Genomic DNA, 22321 nt, shown 5'->3' with positions numbered 1-22321 from the left:
ATTCTAGATGAACTAATGGACAGTGAGTGAGTGAGATTTTTTATTTATTTTTTTATAAATCACACCATTCAATTCGATAAACTAGGTTACACGTTTTTTTGGAATAAATGCAATATGTCCAACTAACCATTATCTTTAGAATCTGATTAGGCTTCCCTTTTAATTGTTTATAAGGGGCGAGGTTTCCAACAACAGTATAAGAGTAAGAGACAACTACTTACTTTTTAGTTTTCTAAAGGAAGTTTTTAAAAAGACAAGTTTTATAAGAACGATATTTTGATTTGATTTGATTTATTGATCTACATGATAAATTCAAATTTAAATGAAGTACGTATTTTTACTTCCTCCACTGGGTGTTGGGTGGTGACGTACAATGACGCAACACAAATGTGTACGTCTCCTTTAAAACTTTAGTGAAGACTGACATCTTGTGGCTATTGATGAAATAATCGTTTTTCTTAGTAAATGTTCATAAAGGAGAGTCAAAGGAAAGATTCATGTATTTCATCATGGCAAAATTGTAGTAGCTTTTGTGTTGCATGTGTTTGATTAAGAATGCATTTAAATATATTTTAGAATGACAGACCTTATTTTAATGGTAGCCTATATATGGAATAACATTGATTTGATTCAGGCGTCGACGCCTTTGTTATATAGTAGATACAGTAGTAGGCTATATGCGGTGTCATGGTTAGGGGAGAGTGGGGTGAGTTGTGCCAGTTTTTACTCAAAGTGACTTTAAAGTGAGGCCATGGCAGTAATGCCTTCAACTTAAGGATGTACATATATTTCAGGATGTGGTGCATCCCTGAGAACAATAACTTTGGATCTGAAATAAACTGTTTCAGAAATATAGCTCTTGGGAAAAAAGTGGTCTCATGGCACAACTTGCCCCTGGTGCGGGGGAAGTTGTGCCTTTGGGGGAATACATTGGGGGTAAATTGTGCCAGTGATTTCTGAAGTAAAACAGAACATTTTAATGTTATGAACCGTAATGCTATATGAAAGCAAGATAAATTCAATACAAAATGACTAATTTAAGGTTTATTTAGATATTGTCACCCTGGAATACCATAGCATGCGTTTTTCCTACTATGGTCAATTGCATAGGGATTTTGTATTGAACATAACTCTGGATCACAGTGTCATAGAGACAAGGGGGCGGGCTAATTTTACTCAGACGACCAATCAGTCTCTCAGGATCATTGTGAAGCTATCAAGCTACGCCCTAGCAACCATTTAGAGCACCATAGCAACACAATATATGATATTTGTGAATCATTTCAGGCAAAAAGGCTTTGGCAATAGATGCCTGTTGACATAGCGCTGTCTGTCAATTATGTAACATATAAGAATAAAGTGACTAGGCTAATTTCTAAACATCCTATTGTGACATAGGCCACTTAAAAACTGAATAAAACTTCTCTTTAATAACATAGTGCAAACTCAAAACTGAAATCAGTGTTAGCTAAATTAAACAAATAACAGGCAGGCCTTAGTCAAACAATGATGAGGCATGCCCATCTCCTCACTTCTCAAGATTATCCCCTCTGAGTATGTAGGTCTAGGTGGTCTGGATCTGGCACAACTTAACCCAGGCCCTTTGGCACAAATCACCCCAGACCCACAAGTTTGAAAAACTAGCATGATCCAGCAGTTAAGAGCTAACATCATGCTAACTGTATAGACTCATTGTGTAGCCTACTAAAGCACTAAAACATGTGTGAAATGTTTTCAAACTTGTCTATAATTGTTCAGACACTACAATCAAAAAACCTTAATCATAGAAATTTTACTTTGAAAGGGAAAAAACAGTTTTTTGCACTAAAATATGCTTAACTCTCATGCCATGTGTCTCTCTTCTTTGGAGGACGAGTAAATGTGATTGCTTTTCAAAAATATGTGGTCACATGACCAATTTCTTCTATGGTTTTCCAGAAACAAGGGTGGAACTACTTCCCCCCCGGCACAAATCACCCCACTCTCCCCTATCAGGTCATATCAAAGTCATGCTGACTGTGCGTTAAAAAGTTGTATTCTGATATTTCTGATAACAAATCAGAAAATGAAACCACTTTTCATCCGCAAACCAACATTGAAGTTTACCACACACTCATGTTTGAATGTCTGTTGAATGAAATTTACTACAATCGGATTTTAGATTGTCGGGCTGCCAACTTTTGAGTTTAGCTTGGAGTGAGATTTTTTTTTTTTTGTTTGTTGTATGTAAAAACAAATATTGCATCACAATGAGTGTAATTGTGATTGTCAAAACATTTGAATTATAAATATTTAATATTTAAATATTTAATAATATTTTTAAATATAAAAATAGAATTTTATGAAGTTTAGTGACAACATGTTACAATGTTTACATTGTACAAATACAGTTTTTATCTCACCTAATGCTGTAAACATAGAGGGCCCAATCTGCTGGTATTATTAAAGGTTAAAAATAACATTAAATTAAATATAATGCAGTTTTTGTTATAATAACAATTATTTAATGACAAGTAAAAATATAATAAATGTAATATAGTGCTCAGCAAAATCTCCTCTCTAGCTATTTTTTCTATTCAATTAACATGCTATGGTCGATAAATGGCTTTCTTGAGGTAAATGTAACGTTATGTGACATAATTGTTCTCCTGCTGTTATATTGACCTCTTTCCGTGGTTGAAAAACACTAATTGGTCGATATTATGTATACTTTCGGTAAGTTGTACTGCATCTTTAAATAAAAAAGTAACAGGTGATCGGTTCACGTGCACTTGAACTGAGGCGCTCAGCGATCTGTCACGTCACATTTACAAGCGCCAAAGGTATTTTTGTCTGAATTTCGTAATAAAATTGACGGAATCTAAGAGCTGAGAATTAGTTTAATATTAAAAGTACCTCTTTGCTCCACACTTTTTCTGTGCGTGAGAAAATGGATGTGTGGCGTGAGAGCGTGTGAAAAGTGTCAATTGCGTGAGAGTTGGCAGCCCTGCAATCCTCCTGGAAGCTGGAACATTTAAAACCAAGAATGAATCTGCATAAGGCCCCTCAGCACTATAGGCTACACATTTTATGACATGCTCAGTTGAGGTCATCTTGCCTTTATCTAACACACCTGATTACGTCGAAAATCTGCAGTGCTGGGGTACCTGAGGTGATACCTTTTCTCCTGAAATATTATTTACAATTTTAAGGACAATTATTTTTTTAAATATTGAAAGCTTATGGTAAACGATATTGGGTGTAGCCTACTTAGGTGAGACGGTATGCACCTCACCCATTAATATCAGTATAGAGGTTACAAGAATTTGCAATGTCATGTCAATTTATTAATGTCGTAGGCCTATTGTTATATAAGAGTGTTCATTGTCATCATTGCAATAAAAGAAGGTGCTGTTCTCCCTTAGAGCAACTTCCAGTTTGAAGACTGTGCCCTGTGCAGCTTTTGACATACAATCATGGTTAAAGCAAAGACATGGATCCTCAAAAAACACTTTGAGGGCTTTCCTAAGGAAAGTAACTTTGAACTGAGAGAAGAAGTTCTGCCAGAGCTTCAAGATGGAGGTATGGTTACATACATATATATTCATATAATTCATATATTTGTCTTTTTGCTACCTGTTCGATGTCTCACTGATTTATCATAATCCTTTTGCTTCAGATGTGCTTGTGGAGGCGATTTATTTCAGTGTTGATCCGTATATGAGGTAAAGGTGCACTAAAGTCTTTCTTATTAGAACATATAACATCTATTTATTTAATTAGCTATACTACTTATGTGATGTGTCTAGCTCATGTTTCTAAATGTCTCCTGCTGTTTCTGTAGATCTCTGAGTAAAATGTGGCTGAAAGAAGGGGATGTACAGTATGGAACTCAGCTGGCAAAGTAAGGAAAACAACAAATCTTACCATTTGTATTGTAATCTATTGTTACATTTTATTTACACTTTTTGTTAGTGATATACCATAGATTCAGTCCAGTTATACAGAATGTTTACAGAAAATAAAGCATGTTCATTGTGAAAAGGGAAAGAAAATTTGATTACGAAAAGTAATCGTAAAATGTTCAATAATATATTGTAATATTGTTCAGAATCTGGATCTGTTCCTCAAGCTGTTCAGTGCACTCATCAATATGGTTTCAGTTGCATCAACCGCTAAAGACACTTCCACTTAGACGAGTCAAAAAACATCTTGAGCAACAAAGAAACTCACAGTTTACATATAAGACTGTAGACTTCAATTTATCTTAGGCATTAGTAAGTTCAAGTATGCTAGTAAGCAGGGGCTTCGGACTGGGGGTAAAACCAGTACTGATTACCAGGGCCCCAAAGGGAGAGAGTGCCCTTGAAAAGTCTGGAATATATTTTATTTTACCTGGATATTTTCATTTCCTAATTAAATTTCACAATGAATGTCAGATGAAATGTAAAGTTGGTGTATTCGCTGAATAACTTGGTTGATTGACTGACTGGTCCCACCCCTTGCTAATGCGCCAAATGGTTTAGTCCATCTGCACACATTTTGTTTATGTTAGTTATTTGAGCATCTGGTGGAGCGCAAACTTGTGCTGTAGAAATGTCTTTCTCAAAGAAAGCCAAATCAGACCACCAAAAAAGAAAGGAAAGACAGGAGAAGGAAAGAAAACAAAATGAGGGGAAACAATTGGTAACTGACTTATTTTCAAAGAAAGGTGAGCACAAACTAGAACACGAAATCTATAATGCTAAAATGCTTGAATATCTCCGCGATCGTTAATGCTAAAAATTAACTGAGACAACCCATTGAAAGAGCAGAACATACACTTTCAGATGATAATTTGGTTATACATGTAATCTGAGGTAAAGGCTAAATAAATAACTGTACACTAACAATGTTGTTTGCATACAACACACCATTATAATAGCCTAAATTGAAACCTGTTTAATTTTAAATTAATAGGCTATAATATCTAAAATTAGCAATAATTAGCAATTTTATAGCCTACATTGGGAGTTATATATACAAACTGAGGAACATGGGGGCCCATCAGGACTGCCTATGCATAGGGCCTGGGATCTTGTGCTACGCCCCTGCTAGTAAGCATTCAAGTGAGGAACGGGTCTGTTCACGAACAAAAACAACAATTCATATCATTGAATAAATATCTTAACTCATTGTTTGGTTGTCAGGGTACTGAAGAGCAAGGACCCAGCATTTCCTGAGGGATGTTACGTGGTTGCTGATTGTGGGTGGAGGACACACACTGTAACAAAAGCGAATGGTCCAGCCGGGCCCATCTTGACCCGGATAGTATCCGAATGGCCCAGTGACATTCCAATGTCCCTAGCCCTCGGTTCCTTAGGGATGCCTGGGTAATTTAACTGCGACTTAAATGAAGGCAGTAACACATATAGACTGAAAGAAAATAAGGTTTCATAATCATGCTCTCTTTTTTAATTCTTTGATTCTCAATAGCAATAAGCACACATACACAAAACCAACACTTCCTTCACAATCATTAGGCAATTCTTTTGTTCTTTGAATGAAAATATCAGTTATTTGTCTAAATTCCACCCCCTTTTCCCTCTAGTTTAACTGCTCTGTATGGCCTGGAAGAGGTGTGTAAGATACAGCCAGGTGAGACGGTTGTGGTGAGTGCAGCAGCAGGCGCTGTGGGTGCAATGGTGGGTCAAATCTGCAAGATCAAAGGCTGCAAGGTCGTGGGATCAGCAGGAGGTGATGACAAGGTGGCATACCTGAAGGAACTGGGCTTTGACCAGGCCTTCAACTACAAGAATGTCCCATCACTGGAAGAAGCACTGAAGAAAGCTTCACCTGAAGGATACGACTGCTATTTTGAGAATGTAATTAACATTATATGTGTATTTTTGCCTCCAACATTCAATCTACTTACACTGAACAAAATTAAAAACGCAACACTTTTGTTGTTGCCCCCATTTTTCATGAGCTGAACTCAAAGATCTAAGACTTTTTCTATGTACACAAAAGGCCTATTTCTCTCAAATATTGTTCACAAATCTGTCTAAATCTGTGTTAGTGAGCACTTCTCCTAATCAGCATCTTGATATGCCACACCTGTGAGGTGGATGGATTATCTCGGCAAAGGAGAAGTGCTCACTAACAGATTTAGACAGATTTGTGAACAATATTTGAGAGAAATAGGCCTTTTGTGTACATAGTAAAAGTCTTTGATCTTTGAGTTCAGCTCATGAAAAATGGGGGCAAAAACAAAAGTGTTGCGTTTTTAATTTTGTTCAGTGTATTAACAAGTATTCTTAAGATTTTATAAGCTCTCCGATAAATAATTGGTCACATTTTAAATGGAGGAGATCTGTTTGTGTGTGTAATGTTCTCCAGGTGGGAGGGCCCTTCTTTACTGCAGCACTGAAAAACATGAAGCCAGATGGTCGTATCGCTGTCTGCGGTGCAATAGCCACGTACAATGACACAGAACCTCAGATGTGTAAGTCTCATTTTTACGGAGAAACTAAATGGACATGGTGATGGAGTTAACATATGAACAGAAAATTCAAGTTGTTACACACATTTTTGGCACGCATTTCATATTAAGTTTTAAAAAGTTCAATAGGTAGCCTAAGAAATGTGCTTAATGCTTTATGTTACAGTTACACACACACGTATACAGTATATATACGTATATATGAATAATATATTTTACATAAAAGATGTTTACATGTAGTCCACAAGACAAAAAAATATCTCAATTTATATAAATGACCCCGTTCAAAAGTTTACATACCCTTGATTCCACAACTTTTGTTTGTTTTCTTTTTTTTGTGATGGTTCTTGAGTCCCTTGTTTGTCCCGAGCAGTTAAACTGCCCAATGTTCTACAGAAAAATCCTTCAGGTCCTGCAAATTTTTCAGTTTTTCTAGCATCTTTTGCATATTTGAAATCCATCTTTTCACACTGAGGACAAATGAGGGACTCAAACACAACTATTAAAAAAGTTCAAACATTCACTGAGAATTCAGAAGGAAACACGATGTATTTAGAGCCAGGGGGGGTTACAACTTTTTGAATTTGGAGATCAAGGTAAATTGTACTTAATTTGTCTTCCGGGAGACATATAAGTATCTTCTGTTGCTTCCGAAGGGCGGTACTTTAAACAAAATAAAACATTTTTTTGACATTTTTATCTTGTTCAAAAATGTTCACCCCCGGTTCTTAAGTCATAGTGCTCAATGTCACATTTTAATATTAGAATAAAAAACAAACTAGAGAAAATGTATTAAATACTTATACACATTACAACCACTAGAGGACAGTAGAGAATATGAAAAATGCAAGCTATGCAGGATGCCGTGCAACATTAGAATATTGAATTTCTTTCTCATAGGTCCTTATCCTCACCATGAAATAATTACACGGCAACTGAAAATAGAAGGCTTTATGGTGAGAAGTTGGAGACACAAAGATGAAGAATCTGTGAAGAGAATGCTTCAATGGAAGAAAGAGGTAAATAGCGGTTATAGCTCATGACCTGATGTTCATTGAATAATGCCATTAATACGCAGCACATAACAGTTAGTACCAGCCTGTGAATGAGTAAGTGAATTGGAATGTAGACACATTCAACTGTTTCATTGCAGGGCAAGCTGAAGACAAAGGAAGTGGTCACTGTTGGCTTTGAAAACATGCCGACTGCCTTCATAAAGATGCTGAAGGGCGATGGACTTGGGAAGGCTATTGTTAAAGTCTGAAACATGCTTAGACATGCATCTGTTGTCTTTTTCAAATGAACAAATAGCCTATTAATATACACATAAATGCAGTGACACATTTGTAGGCCTATATCTTGAAAACATGTGGACACATATCTAACACCTAGTCTGTGTCAAAGGTCCAGGGTACTGTGGAATTACAAATTTAAGAATCTGTTTACATCCTTGCATAACATCACATGAAAAACTAAGGGAAAGTACATTTAGCAATTAAGGTAAAGATGATGACAGATGAATGATTTGGTTAAGCAAATATTTTATCAAGAAGTTCTTGCCAGTCCTGTTCTCTTTATTGCAAGTCAAAGGAGTCAGATTACTGAGACTCCACCCTTTGTCTTTAATGGGTCTTGGAGCCCCTGTCCCATTCTTTGAATAGTTGATGATTGGATTAGGACTGGTAACACTCTCTAAAGTCTTGGGTGTGTTCCTGTACCTGGATACTTCATTTGCATGCTTTGTTTAAGGTCGTTAGCCAGGTGCTTTGTCTCCATTTCTAAGCACTGCCTCCTAAAATCTATACACTGCCTTAGTTAGACTTGATGACTGCAGCTCGTGTTCTCAATAAAGAATCCTGCTAAAGATACAACCGAGTCTCTTGGTCTTCACTTCTGAGTTTCCTACAAATAGGTAGCCTACGCCTACACATATAGTCACAGTGATTCTGTCAAATGAAATATAGGAAGTGTGACAAAAAAAAATCCAAAGAACAATACTAATACTCCCATGACTAATCTCATGATCTGTTTGTATTACCTAACCTATTTGCTCATGAAGTAAGATTAAATAGCGTTATTTTTAATTAACAGTCTTCTGTCCGACTGTCTTTATGAGGGTTTCTTCTGTGATAGTATAAACCTGTTGTGAAAGGTATTGGATGTTCAGTTTTTGTACAGTTTAGCAGTCCACCACTACTCTCAGTGACGTCATGGCGCGTACAGTAGCCTGATCCTGGAATCTGTCAAGTCATTCTGACTTGCTCATAACAAAACCGGGATTAGTGATTCTCTTTCAAGATAAATAAATAGGTTTTCTCGTTATAGAGGTGATGTAAATTATTTATGTCACAAACTGCACAAAACCTACACGTATATCGCATTTACTGAACTATTTCAGCCGATTATATATTTGTAGGGTGTAGTAGCGGTAGGCGGGGATATACTGTAGTAGAAGTGCAGAATTCCATGATTGGATCGTTGTCCTCTTTGAAGGTGGGGCTGCCTGACAGTGTTTTTATACGGCGCTGCTGCCACTCTGGTTGTCAACGAAGCACCTTTCAGAGCATTCAGTAGTCCATTAGAAGACAGACTTCAAAATGATTGTCATAATTGAGGATAAGGTAGGAACATAATACCAGTGTTTTAGCTGTTTCCTTAACTTTGGATGTGATTCTTTTGACTGTATGTTTTTATGTTTTACTTCTATGGGGAAAAAATATATATTCGAGTAAGTTATTAATAACTTATTTTTAGTTTTATTTCAAGTATTTATCTAAAAAAACAGATGAGCGCATTTTTGTTTTTATTTTTTTTACGAAAACTGTGCTTGCGCAACCGATGGGTGGTACCAGAACATGTTTTCCACAGAACCACAAAGCAGAGTGCAATAGTGGAAAGTAAGGAAATGAAAAGTGCATTTGTTTTCAGTTAAAACTTATGATTTAGTAGGCTACGTGTTTGTCTGTGAGAGAGTGCTGGCGTGTATAAACACTTGGAACACAACATGGGAGATCTGACTCATTTAAGCAAATCGGTTCTTTCGAAGGGTTAGGGTTAGATTAGGGTTAGGGTCTTTTTTATTTCGGTTTGTCTGAAAGATCGTATTTACGAGTTGAACGCACAATAATCTATGACAAAAATGCCACCACAAGTCGCAAATACCAGTGGGAAACTCGAGATTCTGGGGGCGTTTCAATAAGAAAATGCCACAATACTTATAAGGTAGCCTATTTAACAGTGACATATCAGACCTTTTTATTTACAACAAAATAAGCTTGCCTGCAAAAATATGATAGCATTGTAATATAACAATACGAAAAGTTTACAGTTTCTTCCTAAATGAATAAAAAAGCCTACACACCTAAGCCTACTTTTTGTTCTTCATTTTCTAGAAGAAGAGTTAATCAATGCTGTACTTTTGTGTAACGTTAATTAAGAGAATGTGCACCGCCATCTTGCTCCGACGAAAGTGAATTGAACGCGGGACGCGCGAGACACACCCGCTACCCACACACACAGGACAATGGAGGAAATCGAGTGTATGCTGTTTTTGGATGTTTTTATTTTTGTTTTTGCTGTTTTTTTATTCAGGATACTCCGTCTGGCGCGTGCAATGATGACACAGTGAATAGTGACGATTCTCTCTGACCAATCAGCAATCTGTCGTGTTTTCACGTCACATTTTAGTATCGCCTCAGCCCGCTTAGAACCTCGCCGGAGGTGGTACGGAAAAAAGTACCTGGAAGCAGGTACAGGTACAACTTTTACACAGTGGAAAACCAAACAGAGCCGAGTCGAGTCGAGGCGAGCTGGTACTGTGTAGTGGAAAAGCGCCATAATAAGTGCATTGGTTTAAGGTTGAACCAGCTCGGTTTCGCAACTGTAACGTTTGTTTAATTTCTGTTATCGGTTCTTAACTCGTTGAGAATAAGACAGGCCATGTTCTCGGTTCATCGAGTAGCGAGTCAGCTAGTGAGTTGACTCACTCCAGAACTGGGATGAGAACTCGAATCAATTCAGTCAGATTCGTGAACGAATCATCCAGAACTTTTTGTTATCCGGTTCATTGAAAATCCAACTAAAAAGAACGATGCAATTCAAACATGATTTACTTTAAATTGCTCTATGATGCATCTTACAAAGTCATGCATCTTAAAAATTTGAATTAATGTAATGCAATACACAATACATGTGTACATAAATGGTTCGATTAAATAGTAATTGACCATAAAGTGATAATTGCTTGTTTTGCTTAAGTGTAATTTCTTTGAAAAGGATATGAGCTGTTTTTCCAAGTATCTACCGAAAGCAATGTCACCCCTTTCGGAGTATGCTTCCTGTTACCTCATAGGCCATAATTATGGTTCTTTTGTAAAAATCGCAATAACCCTGCTTAAGCCACAGCATTATGACTCGTCTTCCATTCTAAAGAACTTCAGCAGGAAGGAATGTGTCGTGTTAGTTTAGAAATTGAATTAACTTTTCCTTCCTCTCACTTTTTTGCAGCCTGCTTTTGACAACGCTCTGAAAAATGCCGGGGACAAGTTGGTGGTGGTGGACTTCACAGCCACATGGTGTGGGCCCTGCCAGATCATCGCTCCATTCTTTAAAGTGAGCATTCATACACCGCATCCGAGATTCAGAGTGACATCTGGAGCTGTCATGATTCTAATGTTTATTCTGTAGAGGTCTCCGGAAACATCAGGAGTGGAAACATTGTTGTGCTGTGTTGTCGGGGCAACCGCTGGGGAAGCTTCCTTAAGAATTAATGTGTGAATCATTCACAGAATGCAAATGAGAGGTAGTCCTGATGAAGGAAGAAGAGAGGGATAAAAGACAAAAAGAGCCTTAAAAGAGCCGATTTATTCTTTAAAGACAATACATAGTTCATTTTGATATTCTGGTGTACTTGAGAACCAACCACAAGAAAGAACTAACCTCAGCCGCATGGTTAAACTACATAACAACATTAACACGGCTGTTCACTTTTACTTTCATTCAGTCCACATTAATTTGTACCTGGTTTAGGAAATAAAAGAAAGCATATGCAAATGTCACAGATGAAACAGGAGGACCAACATTTTATAGCTCAAACGAAGTGCTTTGATTGAGAGCTTTGTGGTTTGCTTTTTACTACCGCCTTTTTTTTTCTCCACAGGCGCTGTCTGAAAAAGAAGAGAACAAAAATGTGGTGTTTCTAAAGGTGGATGTGGATGATGCACAGGTTAGTCACCTGCTGTCTTTTTTCTCTGATGAATACACTCAAAAGCCTACAGACTATTGAGGCAAATGAGCAAAACACCCTTTTACATAGATTCACCATCTGGGTTTTACTGTGTTACTTTCATTTGAATACTTGGCTCGCTATCCCCCTCGAGTTGACACGCATGTCTGGTGTAGTATAGTGTATTTGGATACTCACATACAGCCAAACCTTATAAAAGGGCCCAAACACATTAGAAGATCCCAGCACACACGTCAGCTGGTTGCTGTTCTCCAGATCAACTTGCTGATAGTGTGTTATTTGATTCACACGATAGTGCTGAGAAAGGATATTGGCTGTCATTCAGTTTTATCAGAGGTAGATTGAGACACTGCCAGAATGGAACAATTCTGATGTTTGCCCATGTTGTTATGGTTACAAACACTAGCTATTATTACAATGCTGTGTTGCAAAGCAGATTACAGGATGTGTGTGTGTGTATAAAGCTGAATCCTTTATACATGTTTGCGATTTGTTAAAATGTCATGCTTTCTGTCTGACATTTAAATCGCAAGGTACGGTTGGCAAATACAAGCAGAGTGTTTGAAGATCCTGATAACAATCCACACATCCCACAATCCAGCGGACCTTTTTGTGACTGAATTTACCATTGGTGGAAAATATCAAATAAGATGATTTGAATATGAAACAAAGCATTTTCCTAAGCATTTAAAGGATTTTAAATTTCATGGATGTAATTTCAGCCCTAAAGATCTGCCCAGACTAGCAAAGCAAAATTAAAAGACACTATTAAAGATGGTTATCATCAAACGGCAGACTGAATAAACCTATTCAGACCTGACCTCCGCTCCTTTTTTCTCTGTTCTAGGATGTGGCCACTTACTGTGACATTAAATGTATGCCAACATTCCATTTCTACAAGAATGGAAAGAGGGTAAAACATCATTTCTGGAGGTTTTCTTCCAGGTCTCTTTTGGGGATCTGTTTTTATAAGATTTTGGCAGTTTAACCTGTTTGTTCCCCCTAACTGGGTTTCAACAATTGTTTTGCAGGTTGATGAATTTTCTGGATCAAACCAATCTAAGCTGGAAGAGAAGATCAATATGCTTAAATGAAGAAAAATGAACACGCAAAAACACAAACCAACCGTTTATAACTAAATACAATTACTTAGCAATCACTTCTGATCTTGATTTCAGAAGTTTAAATCAAGTACAACATCATTCTCATCCTCGAATTCTACGACAGTTACATTTATATCATGTTTTATGTTTTTTGATATACCAAAACTATGGTAATTCTTTCCTCAAAGACTTTTTTGTTAAATATTTTGGCCTTCTTCTAATGTATTTTATGTTGGCTTTGTATGAAATTAAAACTATAAAAAGAAATTAAAAGTTCTTGTGTTGTGCTGGGATTGTCAAATTTTCCAAGTCAAATGTTTATTTAGTGATACGAGACAGGCAAGTAAAACAAACTGAAAGTTTAATTGAGAATTCTTCATCATTAACTGTGGTAATGAGAATTACAGTTGGTTTTCATATAGTTGTGTTTTCTGTTTTAATAAAAACATGAAAAGAATAGTTTATATACATGTACATTGGACAATCACATCAACATTTTTACACATCATACAAGTTCATGTATATAGCAGCAGCATATATTTAATACTGTTTCATTTTCTACATGAAAAAATACAGCTTTAATTTACAAAACCACTTAGGACTCTTGGAGGGAAAGATAATGAGTTGTGTACAAGTTTCTGACATTAAGCCATCTTGTTCCAACACATTCAGACTAACTCTTGTAGCGTGGCACATTAAAAATGAAAGTATCCAGATTTTCTTTTTCTGAAAGACAATAATTAATAATCAAAGATCAGCTGAAGAACGTTAAAACCCGTTTTGACCTAAATATTATAACCATAATCTCCAAATCAATAATTAAAACATTTATGATACCTTCCTTAAGCGTGGGTAAATAATATTTGTTTGAGGCATTCTGCTTTTAAATATCAGACAGATGGACCTTGAAAATGTCTTAAAAGCTCAGTTTTTTTTACTTAGATTAACCAAATGTCACATACATCTAATTGGGAAGCACTCTAACCAGCTATGACGACTGCAGCATCTAATTAGCTGAGGGATGCGGGTATTGTCGATTGGCTGGAAACACTTATAGTAAAACCGTCAGATCAATAGTCCTCTAGTCAGAAGCTGTATTTGCTCAATAAAATCTTGACATTGGCACTGAATCAGTGAAATAAAGATCGGAAAGGAGCAATTACTTAAAAGAATAAATCAAAAAAGAAATGGTCCCTCTGCCAACTCAGTGAATGGATTGAAACCAACTGCAGTGCCTTGGGAAATGTACGTTTATTTTAAGAGATACGCTATCATGAAACTAGGTGTGTCAGAGGCATAAATTCACATACTGACACACATAGACAAAGATGGTTCTTATCTGTATTTCCCTACTCGTTTCTTTACTTGTCTTTCACAATCAACGGAAACCTCCCAGATGAGTGTTTCAGTGTTCCTTGTACAGTTAGAGGAAATACATTACATTACAATGTGTTTAGGTTTATATAATGTAGGTCATTAATTGTCAAAATCTCTATGCAATATGCTTATGTTACATATATTATTTATATTTGGCCTACCTAGAGCAGTCATATCCTCCCCATCCTTGACTGCAATGACACCTGTTGGGTCGGATACACTTTCCTCCATTCAAACAGGGCATGGAACACACCGCTAAAAACACACACAAAATACTCCCATTAACCAATAATTCATCACTAATCCAGTATATATATTTATACTTTATAACTGTGTTGCTACAACATCAAAGTAGTGCAATTCAAAAATGTATTATGAGGCTTTATAGTCTTCTTGTCTTCTATGTTCATCATGGTGTGCCAAAACATGATTTTCCAGAATTCCTATTCGCCCTAGAGACCATTGTCCTGACAGACATTTAAACCCACATCATGTAAATCAACACGGATAAAACACAAAGAGACAGACCAGCAACAACTGCAGAATGAGAGCAAGCAAGCTCTCCAGGCGAGTCTGCAAAACCCAGCTTGCTTTAATGCACATCAACAGCTCAGCAAGTAGGTTTGTTTATCTTGGTACTGGAGCTTAAAAACACACAATTACAGTTCTGCTGGTGGTGTTCTCAATAAATCTGATGCAGTTTCATTGTAAAGTTCTAGAGTTCATTCACTATGGAGATGTTCATGGTATTGTGAAAGCAAAAGCATCAATACACATCAATATGATAAGAGAAAAGAAGCAGTTTTAGCAATTAGACGTTCAAAGTTCACTATACAAACAAAGATACTGACTTAAATGGTGACAAATAAAATGTTTAAATATTTAAAATAATACATTAAACTTAATTTACATTCATGTAATAAATAAGCATGAATTAACATGATTATTTCATTTAAATTAACATCTTTGACATTAATGTGACAGTAATGTATATAACGTTTTTTAATGAAAGTTTATGTTTTTAGATGCTTTTTAAAATAATTTTCATTGACCTATTAGATTTTTGCAGTTAACTTAAATAGTCATGTGGTGTAACACCATTACTAATAAAAAATATAAATATTGAATGAAGTCTCGCAATTAATGGGAGTTCATATAACAAGTTTAATAAAAATAAGTATAATAATTGCTATTTAAAATAATTTAAGATGAAGTATAGCATATCACCAGTGTCACTGCTCGACAGTCGACATGTCATGTCAACTGCCCCTAATCGTTTTCAATAATTGTGTTTTGTTTTACTGCTTGAGCTCCTGGGATCTACTGGATATCACTATTAGGGACCTGTTGTCACAGGTGTTGCCTGGCAACAACATGAGCATGACACGGGATGACCCCAGGGGAATGAGCCACGGCCCCATCCCACCATGAGTTCCTTCTGTCTATAATCAGTGTAATAACTCCACTCCACCCAACATTTAAACTCTTACATTTAATCGGTTTATCATAATGTCTTTAGTTAACAGCAAGAGATATTTCCTTAAATAGCCACTTTTACAGTAGAACAAAATGCCAATTCACACCGCACAGACAAACACGTTTGTTGGGTTTTATCGGATCAGTGTCAGCGTCAGTTGGTGTTGGTCGGGTTTGTTTTCACCCCACTAGACATGTTCAATCAGCGTTTTTCTGTGTCTGTTAGGGCAGTGTGAACATGTGTGACAGTTATTTTTCATAAAATTCTAAATTCAACGGCCAACTTGTTTGTTCTCTGTGCTGTGTGATTTGGCCTTAAGATCACAGGTAGCTTGAGGTACTGTAAATGTGCAGATGTTCTCTAGACTCCATTAATTGGCTGTAATTAAATACTGTGAGGTTGTCACTCATTGTTTAATTTGTCTCAAATTTTCAGGACTGAAAAAAAGCAGATGATATTTCTACTTCCTCAGTTTTGTAGATTTTGTTATATTATTGTTTGATTGCTTCTTTTGTTCTACTCATTCGTAAGTCACTTTGGATGAAAGCGTCTGCTAAATGATTAAATGTAAATGTATTACTCATACAAGATCCACAACATTAGAGGTTGCACTGACTAGTCAACTAGTTCTGCGACTAATCATTATTTATGTAATAAATTAACTAGTTTTCTCGACGACCATCATGAGTCATCACATACAAACACATACTCTTACCACTGTGGCAGCGTGTGCCTGTCCATCCTGCTGGACATTCACACTGGTATGGAGCGACACAGCGTCCTCCATTGAGACAAGGTAGGATGCAGATCGCTGCAAAAAAATTCACATGCATTATGAAATTGTGTGACATTTGGGTTGATAAGACAGGAATAATCAGAATTAGTTCTGTTAACTATTTAAAACCAACCTCTCTTTCACTTCCCACTTCCCATATATTCATGCATTTACTGACATTCACACAACACCCAACAGTTCTGGCTTCCCGATAAAGTAGTAGTGAAGCCACAGAGAGAAATGCAGCTTGGTTTTGTGGGATGACTGGTAATGAGCAAGGCTTTTTAAGAAGCTGTTGTAATGCACGGTGTTACTGTTCCATGAACTGTTGCCAAAATGAATGGACTGTCATGTAGAAATAATCATCTCTGTTTGTGTATGCAGTTGTTGTTATTGTGGATGTTTGTGTGTGTACTTACGCTCCTCACAAAATCGGCCCATCCATCCCTCTGGACAGGAGCAAGTGTTTGGTCTTTGGCACACACCTCCATTCTGACACTGGAGCCAACACACAGCTGCACAAACACAACATGATTGGTACAGTGATGAAACTGACACAATCTTAAAAGCAGAAACTGTACACAGTGCCACTTTACAGAATTCCAAAACGCTACGAAAAGACATGCAGTATTCAAAGAACTAGATGTTAGATGTTCAGACCGGTGTGAAATTGCACTGATCTGAGTTAATTTCTGCAAGTACTCAAACCATCCGAGCCAAAGACCTCAAGACCAAAAGAGAGGCTCACAAAAGAGAGGCTCAGAAGGGCTTACAGCAAAGTACAAGGTTAAAACATTAACATGCAAAAAATTAAAGCTTTATATACCAAATCATTCATGCCTTATTGAAAAGAGTGACATCCATACCAAAGCCCATCTCTATAATCTCTGTGAGACAACGCTGTTGTTCAATGGCTATTACAGTATAAAATAAATTCTGGCCCTGCATTTGTCAATTTAGCATTCTAGCTATGCTAAAATACAGTAACATCTATGACACAAAGTAACAGTTAGCTATACTTGTATATCATTGCACAGCACCTATTGAGAACATTGTTATTATAGATGTCAGGTACTATAACTTAATGACAGTTAAAATGATTATAAAATAATATTTTATAAGGAGCTAGAGGTTATACTATATCGAAAGGCGTTAAAAATTAGCGTTAAAATGTTTGGGGTCAATATTTTTTTTCAAATGCTGTTCTTTTGAACTTTCTATTGTGTATCACAGTTTCCACAAAAAAAATTAAGCAGCACAACCATTGTCAACATTGATAATAATAAGAAATGTTTCCTGAGCACCAAATCAGCATATTAGAATGATTTCTGAAGGATCATGTGACACTGAAGACTGGAGTAATGATGCTGAAAATTCTAAATAGTTAAATTGTAACAATATATTTACAATATACCTGTTTTTACTGTATTTTGATCAAATAAATGCTGCCTTGGTGAACATGATCTTACCACCCCCAAATCCCAAATGGTAGTGTAGATCAACAAGTTAAAATTATCATCTATTTGCAATAATGTACAGAAAGGGAATGGAACTTTGGAGTTTCTTTTGAATAATTTTAGTGAGACTTTTGACACCAAAAATGCACAAAAAGCGCTAGTAAATCTCAAGCCATTGACTAGCAGTGTTGCTTAATAGTCATTAGCTGTAAAGATGTCCAAATTGCCCAGTGCTCGTGTTTATATGTGTAAATGTGCAAGACCAATCAAAGGGAATGGCAGGATTTTGCAAAGATACAGAAAAAGGCTGAAGGCAGAACTCCAAGTGGGATTTAAGGGCAAGTCCTTGTGCTACCTTTGCAGGTAGGAGGTGGGGTCCAAGTGCCATTCTCCAAGCACACACTCCTGCTAGAACCCTCCATGGTGTAGCCTGCGTAACATGAGTACACCACCACATCTCCAAACTGGAACACTGCCCCACGGACTATCCCATTTGCCACGTACAGTGGTGGGCCGCAGGACACCCCTGTGTGTGATTAAAATGGACCGGACCAGTAGGTTAGAAAGGAAGATTCTCAGCAAGGCTGAGCAGTCCATTGAAGAACTAAAGAGAGAGCTTTCTGGGTCTTCAAAGGATGGTTAAGAAATGGCATTTTCTTGAGCTCTCTAATTTCAATCTTTTTAGGTAGTTGTATTTGAGAATATTTGCGTTGTTAATTAGTGTTGGGGACATACAAACAAATCCACAAAACAGAAGATGGTGCACGAGAAATGCACATTTGAGAGATGACATCATAGTATCCTCTCACATCTGATAATAGTAATGCTACAGGCAGTAAGTGAAGTTCAACAGGTGTCTCACAGAGAGAAAAGTGAATATACACACATAATGTTTAGATTCAGGCAATAACCAACTATAAATGTGCACACAATCCACCACATACGCATGTCATATTACAGAGCTAGCATGCAAATTGCCCAAGGATCAAAATATCACAAATAATACAAAACAACAAAGGAACATTAACTAACTATGAGAGAAAAGGCTAGTATTATTTTGTATGATAGCATGCAGAAGCATGGACAGAGGAAAACAGAGGTGAAAGTTTCCAACAACACACAGACAGTACGATAGAGATTCCATGCAATGAGAAAAGCAGAGCTTACAATCAATGTGACACGTAAGCCATGTTCCAAAACCTAGTGAGCTATTGAAATTGATTTTAATAATGTTTGGTGTTAGCATGTTGGTATGCTAAAACATTCTAGTAATAATCATAAAAATACACAGCCACACAAATATTGGGTAAAGGAATATTTTTTAACTACATATATTCCACTCAATACTGAAAAGTGTTGATTAATTCAATTTATTTTTAATCAACTTTTCTCTCGTCTCATCTGCCATCTTGGATTTATTTATTTTTCACTGAACTGAATATAATGTATTCTGAGACTTAGAGTTTGGGCAAAACAAAAATCTCAGGAATAATTAGGATACCTGCTTTTGCATCAGGAGCATGCCTGAAATGCCTTAAAATGCTGCCTCTGTAGCAGCTCACTAGGGTTTGGAACAGATCATTTGTCTTCAACACCATTAGCATTGGCACCCATATACAGTATGTCTCTAATAAAACTTTCCACAATTCTTTCTTTCTTTCATTACAAATGAATTTGCACTAATTGTGATGCTGCAGCCTGAATGAGGAGTTATTGGTCAAATCTTACTCCTCAATCTGTTGTAATCAGCAGCTGTGCTTGAGTCAGCACTAGGGTGACCAGACGTCCCGAAAAATTCGGGACAGTCCCGAAATCTAAGCTGTTGTCCCGAATCCCGAATCCGGCCCTAATTGTCCCGAAAATTATACTAAAGCAAATTCTTGAGTAGTTATTGTCTGATAAAACATTAAAAACTGTCCGTGGAGGTTGAGTCGTCCTGCAGCCAGCCCCCGCCGTCTGCTCATTTGCTGCAGCATCTTTTTTTTTTGTTTGTCTTTTTTTGAAGTTCTACAAAGATACCGTAGGCGCGAATTATAATGCATTGATAAGCGAGCGCGAGTTGTTGCAGCCGCGAGTACAGTGAATGTGCAGGCAGCCAGTAAAGGAGTGATTGATTGGTCGCGGCACTGTGTGCAAAAAAAAAAACTTCGGCCTAATGTCTGATGTTGGGTTACACAAAGCAAATCATATAGCCTACACAATTATTTAGTTTTCTTATTTAATGACCGACAGTTTCGTCATAATAATAATTTTGGCATAAGGCTTATTAGACTATAGCCTGAAATGTCTGATTTACGCACTGTTACAACAGTCTTCTTTTTTTTTTTTGGTCATAATGACATTTGAGTTCATGATTTTAATGTTGTTTTTTTGTGGCAGACTAAATATTAATGACAGACTGTTGATCTTTGAATAAAAATATGTTTGGTTCAGGTGTGAAAATTCATTTTATTATAGGCTATGTAGTCTAATATCATAGTAAGACTACCCCAAAACCTCCCCAAACAACACTCCCCCCCCCCCCCCCCCCCCCCCGATTCTCCCCCCCGATAAATCTGGAAGTCTATTTGCCATCGATTTTGTTAATATGCAAATTGTGAGTAGAGTATGTGATTTAGAAATTTTCACGCTGAACATATTCAGATTTATCATGGGATAGTGAGGTGCACCAAAGAGAAGCTTAAATATGTTTTAATATGGCCCAAATATCTTGGAAAAGTATTTTAGATATTCTGCCTGTGCTGAATAATTTGAGATCGAATTGGGAATAAATTCCCCTAACATTTGGTGTAAAATGCTTTTGGACATTAAAATAAATTCATTTTTTGTCATTCAAAGCAACTAATAAATACAGTAAAGATGGAAATAATGAATGCTTGTACTCACTCTCGCATACTGCAGTGATGGGGGTCCAGGTCTGATCACTCCTGCAAGTTAAAGTGCCGTTACCTTTTCTCTGGTAACCTTTGAACCGCTGACCTTTAGGACAACTGACTGGTATTGTCTGCCCAACCAGGAAAGCCGTCTGAGCAATGTTGACATTGGCTCCAGTCCAGCCAGGAGGAGGGGGGCATGGTTTGGCTGTGTGTGTGTGGGGGGGGGGATAACATTTGAGTCATATATTACTGTAAAGCCTTGCTGGATAAACAAAAAAGCAGAACTATAATGCAGTAAGTAACATCTTAACTTCTTAGAAATGTAAATTTAGTTTGTATGTTTCTTGGTGGAAAGTAAGGTGTTTTGCAATTCTCTCATTGACGAAGGTCTAACAGAAGTCTTATACTGGCTTGGTTGTGAAATTACTTTCCCAAAAATGTCTCTGACATTGTATACAATCTATACTGAGCATTCATTTCTTACAATGGAAGTTATTTGAGCAGAAAATACTACTCACAACAGTGTATTTAACACCTGGATAAATGGGTTGTGAGTAGTTTTTAAAAATGCAAGTCCCTCATCCAGAAAGCTTCCCTTTAAATATTGCCAGAGTATTTGAAACCATATTACTTGACATACGTATACAGACTGGGAAGGGTGAACTCCAGGAGCCGTTTCCCACACACATGACGAGAAACTCTCCCTGCAGTGTGTAGCCTTTGTCACAGTGGAACTCAAGAGCACGCCCGTTTGACAGGTTGTGCTCGTGCACTTTTCCATTCAACAAATCTGTTATCTTCTCACAGCCTCCTGAAACTGTGAGTTTATGTATGTGCATTTGTGAAAAAAAGAAGAGGAAAGAATGGAAAAAGGTTAGATAGAGAAACACGGAAAGACGTTGAACTTACTGTTTCTTAAAGCTAAAGAGTGACTGTTTATCTATTCTTACCTTCACACGCTGGTGTAGGTAAGCTCCATGTTCTGTTGGCTTGGCAAGTGAGGTTCTGTGAACCAACCAAAGTCATTCCTGAATGACACATGTAACTTACAATACTCTGGTATGTCTGACCACTGGACAAAGTAACTGCATGGGGAACCACTGGTGGAGGACCACATGATACAGCTAGACAAAAGATGAGTTTAGAGATCAAGTAGAATGAATGTGTAATAATAACAATAACAATATAACTATTAACAACTTGTTATTAATTAACAACTTTTTTTCTTAAGCATAAACAGGTAAGAAAAACTTACCAAATCTTGTTAATTATTAAAGATAACCAGAAAACAAGACAAACATTCGGTTATTTTTTTTTTTTCCAGTTTGAAAACGTCTTACCAGCACACACTGGCTGAATTCCACTCCAGGTTTTATCACCTTGACATATCTGAACAGAATCACCCTGGATGATGTGAAATAAGAATATGAATATATGCTTTTGGCTTATTAACTCTTATTCACCACTATTATAAACACATTTATTGGGGCAATGGTTTGGGGGTAAATATGGCATTAGATAATATAAGGACTAATCCCCTTTCCAGGGTGT

General features: G+C 36.9%; 3 protein-coding genes across 9 annotated transcripts in view; 2 read left to right on the top strand and 1 right to left on the bottom strand.

Moving 5' to 3' along the window:
- The first annotated feature begins 3354 nt into the window (after positions 1 to 3354).
- On the top strand, positions 3355 to 8329 carry ptgr1.2 (prostaglandin reductase 1, tandem duplicate 2). The gene is made up of 8 exons (XM_084107743.1): positions 3355 to 3561; positions 3659 to 3704; positions 3824 to 3883; positions 5169 to 5351; positions 5570 to 5843; positions 6358 to 6463; positions 7361 to 7479; positions 7614 to 8329. The coding sequence occupies exons 1-8, from the start codon at positions 3456 to 3458 to the stop codon at positions 7722 to 7724; spliced, it is 1005 nt and encodes a 334-aa protein (XP_083963869.1). The 5' UTR covers positions 3355 to 3455; the 3' UTR covers positions 7725 to 8329.
- Positions 8330 to 8655: 326 nt separating this feature from the next.
- txnb (thioredoxin b) lies at positions 8656 to 13084 on the top strand. Its single transcript, XM_084107750.1, has 5 exons — positions 8656 to 9081; positions 10967 to 11071; positions 11619 to 11684; positions 12553 to 12618; positions 12737 to 13084. The coding sequence occupies exons 1-5, from the start codon at positions 9058 to 9060 to the stop codon at positions 12797 to 12799; spliced, it is 324 nt and encodes a 107-aa protein (XP_083963876.1). The 5' UTR covers positions 8656 to 9057; the 3' UTR covers positions 12800 to 13084.
- svep1 (sushi, von Willebrand factor type A, EGF and pentraxin domain containing 1) overlaps positions 11304 to 22321 on the bottom strand; it is an 80775-nt gene continuing 69757 nt past the window's right edge. For 2 of the 7 annotated variants that reach the window (XM_084107702.1, XM_084107703.1), the window contains exons 41-49: positions 22111 to 22174; positions 21721 to 21894; positions 21411 to 21587; positions 20781 to 20975; positions 18250 to 18420; positions 16857 to 16952; positions 16378 to 16473; positions 14347 to 14440; positions 11304 to 11625 (exon numbers count right to left, since the gene is read on the bottom strand). In XM_084107702.1, coding sequence (XP_083963828.1) covers positions 11550 to 11625; positions 14347 to 14440; positions 16378 to 16473; positions 16857 to 16952; positions 18250 to 18420; positions 20781 to 20975; positions 21411 to 21587; positions 21721 to 21894; positions 22111 to 22174 — 1143 coding nt within the window. In that variant the 3' untranslated portion in view covers positions 11304 to 11549. Of the gene's footprint in view, positions 11626 to 13152; positions 13535 to 14346; positions 14441 to 16377; positions 16474 to 16856; positions 16953 to 18249; positions 18421 to 20780; positions 20976 to 21410; positions 21588 to 21720; positions 21895 to 22110; positions 22175 to 22321 lie in introns of those variants that run through there. The other 5 variants (XM_084107705.1, XM_084107706.1, XM_084107704.1 and 2 more) reach the window with 4 other exon arrangements.

This window comes from Abramis brama, assembly GCF_963993115.1.
Source record: "Abramis brama genome assembly, chromosome: 3".
Lineage (NCBI taxonomy): Eukaryota > Metazoa > Chordata > Actinopteri > Cypriniformes > Leuciscidae > Abramis > Abramis brama.
Note: the sequence above shows the minus strand (reverse complement) of the source record. Positions and strands in the feature narration are given on the sequence as shown.